The sequence below is a fragment of the Eimeria mitis genome, genomic scaffold (assembly GCF_000499745.2).
Source record: "Eimeria mitis Houghton genomic scaffold, Emh_scaff902, whole genome shotgun sequence".
Lineage (NCBI taxonomy): Eukaryota > Apicomplexa > Conoidasida > Eucoccidiorida > Eimeriidae > Eimeria > Eimeria mitis.
The window spans coordinates 9,847-14,446 of NW_013576639.1; the positions used below are offsets into that span (position 1 = coordinate 9,847).

Consider the following 4,600-nt stretch of genomic DNA (forward strand, 5'->3'; position numbering starts at 1 on the left):
TAGCGGGGAGGAGAGGCCGAGGCGGCGTGCATGCTTCCCATCGATTGCGTCAAGAGTCTGGTATAAGAAGAAGAGAGCTGCTGCCACTAGAAAGACCCAGCGGGGGGGGATCTCAGACAGATAGGGGCAGAATCCCAGCAGCAAGCAGCAGCCAATAATAGCGCAGGTGCAGCTAGATACTGTCAACGTGTTCGGGTGTACACAATGAGGAACAAGCTTCTCCACTGCTTCCCACCAAGGATTCATGAGGGTATCAAACGGAGTACGGTGGCCTGAAACATAAGCGTATTTGTGTAGACTCGCCACCCCAGCCGGCGGCAAGTAACGTCCGAACATCCCCTGCATGATGCTGCGGGCCACAGGTTGTGAGAGGGGGCCACCCGCGTCAGCACACCTCTACGGGTCAGCGTGTGCCAGCCTTTCCTGGTGCACACAAATGCCAGAGACAAGGTGTGGCTTGTGTGTCTGCAGCCTTTCGCGGTCTAGTGACCCCTCGGCACTCCGCTAGGTATATATTGCCTTTCACACCCGTATGCAGCTGTAGTTGTGGTTAAATTCCAGCCCAAGAACCTGGTGCAGGCACGCGCGTTCCCCAGCTATGCTGCGCTTCCTGAGCGCTAGCACACGGGCCCACGAGCTGCTCAGCGAGTACGGGACGACTGGGTGTTGCTCCTCTTGAGCTTTTCTTTCCCTTTCAGCGTAGACGGACACAATACCTCAGGACTCAGCAGGAAAAACGACTCCAAAATGAGTTCATCATCCCAGGCGTCTTCATTTCAGTAGCGGCAGGAGCGTCTGGCAAAGTGTCATATACGACGCGCCTGGTGAGCAAAGATCATAGAAAAAGTACCCCCAATTGGAAACTGTAGTATATATGAAAGCAATAATCTTAATGAGAGAGGAAAGCATCTTTTTTTCCTCGCCGCCGACAGCAGTGGAGCGCCTGTGAACGTCAAGCCCCCAGAGCACCGTGCCGGAGTGACTGTAGAGCGTCCGGGGCTCTTAGCTCCGTACGTGGGGTATAATTGCAGTTCTTCCAGAAATATGATGATGTTGTATCTGCGAAATGAACTTCTCCATGTTCATTGAAATATTTTATCCTCGGTTGGGTGCTATGGCCGACATTGCGGCACCTGCGGTACCCAGTTGAACTATCGATTGCCATCTGGGAAAGGCAGAGATTCACAATGACACTTCAGCATATTTACTTGATGCTGCAGCGGGAGGTTACTTCTATCGCCCGGGGCGTCCGGTGCTCCAGCTTTCGAACTACGGCTGCCACGTGCAGCCACACGGCCACCCCCCAGAAACAGGAGCGTCGGTGTGACTTGCTCCGGCAAGGAGAGACATTCGTTCCGAAGTATCCTTGGCACAGACCTGATCGTCTTCATGCNGTGACTTGCTCCGGCAAGGAGAGACATTCGTTCCGAAGTATCCTTGGCACAGACCTGATCGTCTTCATGCACTTGCTGTGCCCAACAATCTTTTCAGTTATCCTGTCGCAAGTGGGCTGCGGAGGAGCGCCGCCACACTCGCTGGAGTCATCGTTCCCCCAGCTTCGCCTGTTGGTTCACTTGATAAGAATTTCTCACATGGCCGCTGCAGATCAGAGTTCAGCTCATTTCAAGTATACCAAGGAGCTGGGGGTGCAGTGACAGCCGACTATAGAGGAGATGTGTCGACGCCTTCTAGCTCAGCTGCAGTTCATCAAACAGACGGAGGAGATTCAACGCCATGCGGAGCCACACCCGTAAACCCGCGTCTCTCATTATTTGCTCTTAGTCACCCTAGCTCCCCTCGTCTCATGTGGCATCGCGGGGTTCTGGAGCTCCTCTGCAGCAGCTGCCGCTATGTGGTCCGTCGGTGGCACGTTCCAATCCTTGGAGTGGACTGCAACGCGAATCCCCGCCACAAACAAGCGTTAACGTCTCCCCCACCTCGAAGCAGGGGAATACCCAAGCACCTCACGCCGTACCTGGTTGGGAAGCAGGCCCCTAGACACCCGAGATGGCGTCAAGACCATATGGTCCGTGCTCGAGCCACCCACTTCTACAGAGGGAGGGTGCGCAGAAATGGCTAGATGTCATGACCTGTGATGGGCAGCGGTGTTCGTATGTGAATTGAATTTGCGATGCTGCCCACACTAGATCCAAGGCACGCGTGCCTTGGATCTAGAGTCAGGCACGCGTGCCTACCCATCTGCGACTGAAAGGCCGTAGATAAACTTTTGTGGGTGACCCACTGGCTTGAGAGTAATATAGTGCTACTGTGATCAATGCCAGAGAAATGCTAAGCAGGGATTCTGAGTTTCTTTGCGTAGAAGGAGTTCGTGTTTCATGAACCCTCGCGTTTCCGACTGAAGCACGAATTCGTTCTCTCGAGTTTGTTAATGGTGACGAACACTTAAACCAGGGTGCTGTACGCTGGATGGTTCTGGTGCCTTGATGGCAGTAGAAGTGTGTGAAATCGGTTTTATACTTATAGGATGTACATGTGCAGAACACAATGCTGATGTACCGTCCTGTGCTCCTCTACCATTGCTGGGTATGGGGCAGAAACATTGTTTTTGCAGTGCGACACCGTTAAAAATATCTGCAAAAACAATGGAGAGCTCTGAAGGGCTCGTGGATATTTTGATGAACCCCTTATACAACTGCCTTTTATAATTCTTTTGGCGCGCGTTTTCAGCTTGGTGGACTTTCTTGTCCGTGGTGATGAAGGGGAGGGTCTGAGTCCTCGCGTTTTATGTCGAGAATGCTTCCATATCCCTTTACTTTGCCCCTTTTATCGCGCGTTTCCTGCTCTCTACAATTTTTCTTAATCAACTGGTAGCTGCCACTTACAGCTGTCCTCCGAATCCCTCATATTGCCACGTCCACGAGGGCGTCGAGACAGGCTTTGCCCGCTACAGTCACCAGCTCGTTCAGCTGGGAAGGCTGAAGCGCAAGCAACAGAGAGGCGGGCTACTCATTGCTGGATGTACGTAAACACGCGAGTCTACACTAGATGTATTGCTGGAAGCACACTTGGAAATTTCCGTGCTCTCCCAAGTGGAATGACAGAATGAACTCATCTTGCCACGGTGACTACGCTGGCTTCTTACCGTGATAGGATGCATGAACTGGTCGTTAGTACGACNCTCATCTTGCCACGGTGACTACGCTGGCTTCTTACCGTGATAGGATGCATGAACTGGTCGTTAGTACGACTGGTCACTCCAATGTGAACTGCTGCTGCCTTCATGAGTTCTACTCTTCTGGATGCTAAATGCAGCAGCTGATGCGTTTCCATTTCCATTGTTTGGGCGCCGCAGAGCAGCAATGTTTCCAAGAGGTTTTCGTTTTCATCCTGCGGCAAGAAGGCATACTAACAATGATGTTCCCGCCTGTGGGTTTGGTACCCTCCGTCCTGGTCATGCTGCAGCATGAACTGCGACAGATACGACAGGGTAATGAGTAGTATTGCACTACCCAGTGGTGCTGCAACACAGCATCCTGCTCAACGTACCCGAAACAGCTGATCTTCGCGCGCCTGGCAACTGTAGAAAGTCTCGGCCGATACGTTCAACCCTGTGTCGCATGAACCCCCGAGATTGAGGGGTGGCAAAAATATTGTGTCTGAAACAGTTGCATGCATGCAAAACTTCAGCACCTGTTCAGTGCATGCGAAAGGCACAACAGGAAATATACTGATACTCAGAAGAGTCACCACGCTTCAAGCGCCGTTGCTGACCTTCAAAGACTGATTCCGGATCATGAGCTGCAACGTGCCGGTATATGAGCCTGTGCAAAACAAATGGACAAACAAGGGGATATGCAAACAATCTGCACGANCAACGTGCCGGTATATGAGCCTGTGCAAAACAAATGGACAAACAAGGGGATATGCAAACAATCTGCACGACGCCTCAGGAACTCGCGGGGATTCTGCTTGCATGACGAAGAAGGAAAGCCGCACCTGGAGAGCTCCGGATCGGCTGCGCAAGGCCTCGTAATAATGTACGGCTTCATCTCTACTAGCACAACGCAGCGCATGCAAGTACTCCGCGAATTTGCGCAGTCTATGGGGCTCCCGTGCAAGCTTCAGGAAAGCAAAACTCATTGCGCTTCATTCGCACCACTGGGGGCTGTATGATTAGCCCGCTGCGGCATGCATTGGGCGGGGCAGGATACAGCGATCAACTGAAGAGTTAGCCTAGTAATGGACATTCAGACACTCGTAGATGCTACTGACGGGGGTAACCGCTCCTGTATCATGCAGAGGTACCTTGAGTTCGCGTGTAATATCCAGCTGTTCCATCGAAAAACGCATAGTTTGTGTAGCAGCCTAATGATCCGGGGGTTGCGACGACGATTGACCCTGGCCTAAGGTCTTGGTCCAGTAAGGTGCAGGTGCCTGAAAAAACGAACAACGCACTATGGAAATATCTAGCAGCCCGAGAAGAGAGAGTTGCTTCAGCACGGTTTGCCCGAAGAAGGAAATCGCATGTAGCCGTGCTGTCAACTTATGAAGCACAACTCGGTGGCCGTCGTTTTGCTACAAGCAACTGTGTGCAGCGCAATCTTCCGTTCAACTCCTTCAGCATTTGTATACTTGCTCG

General features: G+C 52.1%; 2 protein-coding genes across 2 annotated transcripts in view; both read right to left on the reverse strand.

The window, feature by feature from the left end:
• The window catches only part of EMH_0025010 (ethanolaminephosphotransferase, putative), a gene marked incomplete at both ends in the record, with an annotated part of 3,688 nt that extends 3,343 nt beyond the window's left edge, over positions 1-345 (reverse strand). The window contains one exon of the mRNA XM_013502385.1: positions 214-345. Within this exon, the coding sequence (XP_013357839.1) occupies positions 214-345 (132 nt within the window). The remainder of the gene's footprint in view (positions 1-213) is intronic.
• Positions 346-2,861: 2,516 nt separating this feature from the next.
• Positions 2,862-4,034, reverse strand: EMH_0025030 (uridine phosphorylase, putative; the record flags this gene model as incomplete). The annotated part of the gene is made up of 5 exons (XM_013502386.1): positions 2,862-2,936; positions 3,175-3,348; positions 3,508-3,569; positions 3,733-3,782; positions 3,958-4,034. The coding sequence occupies 5 exons, from the start codon at positions 4,032-4,034 to the stop codon at positions 2,862-2,864; spliced, it is 438 nt and encodes a 145-aa protein (XP_013357840.1).
• Positions 4,035-4,600: the final 566 nt, after the last annotated feature.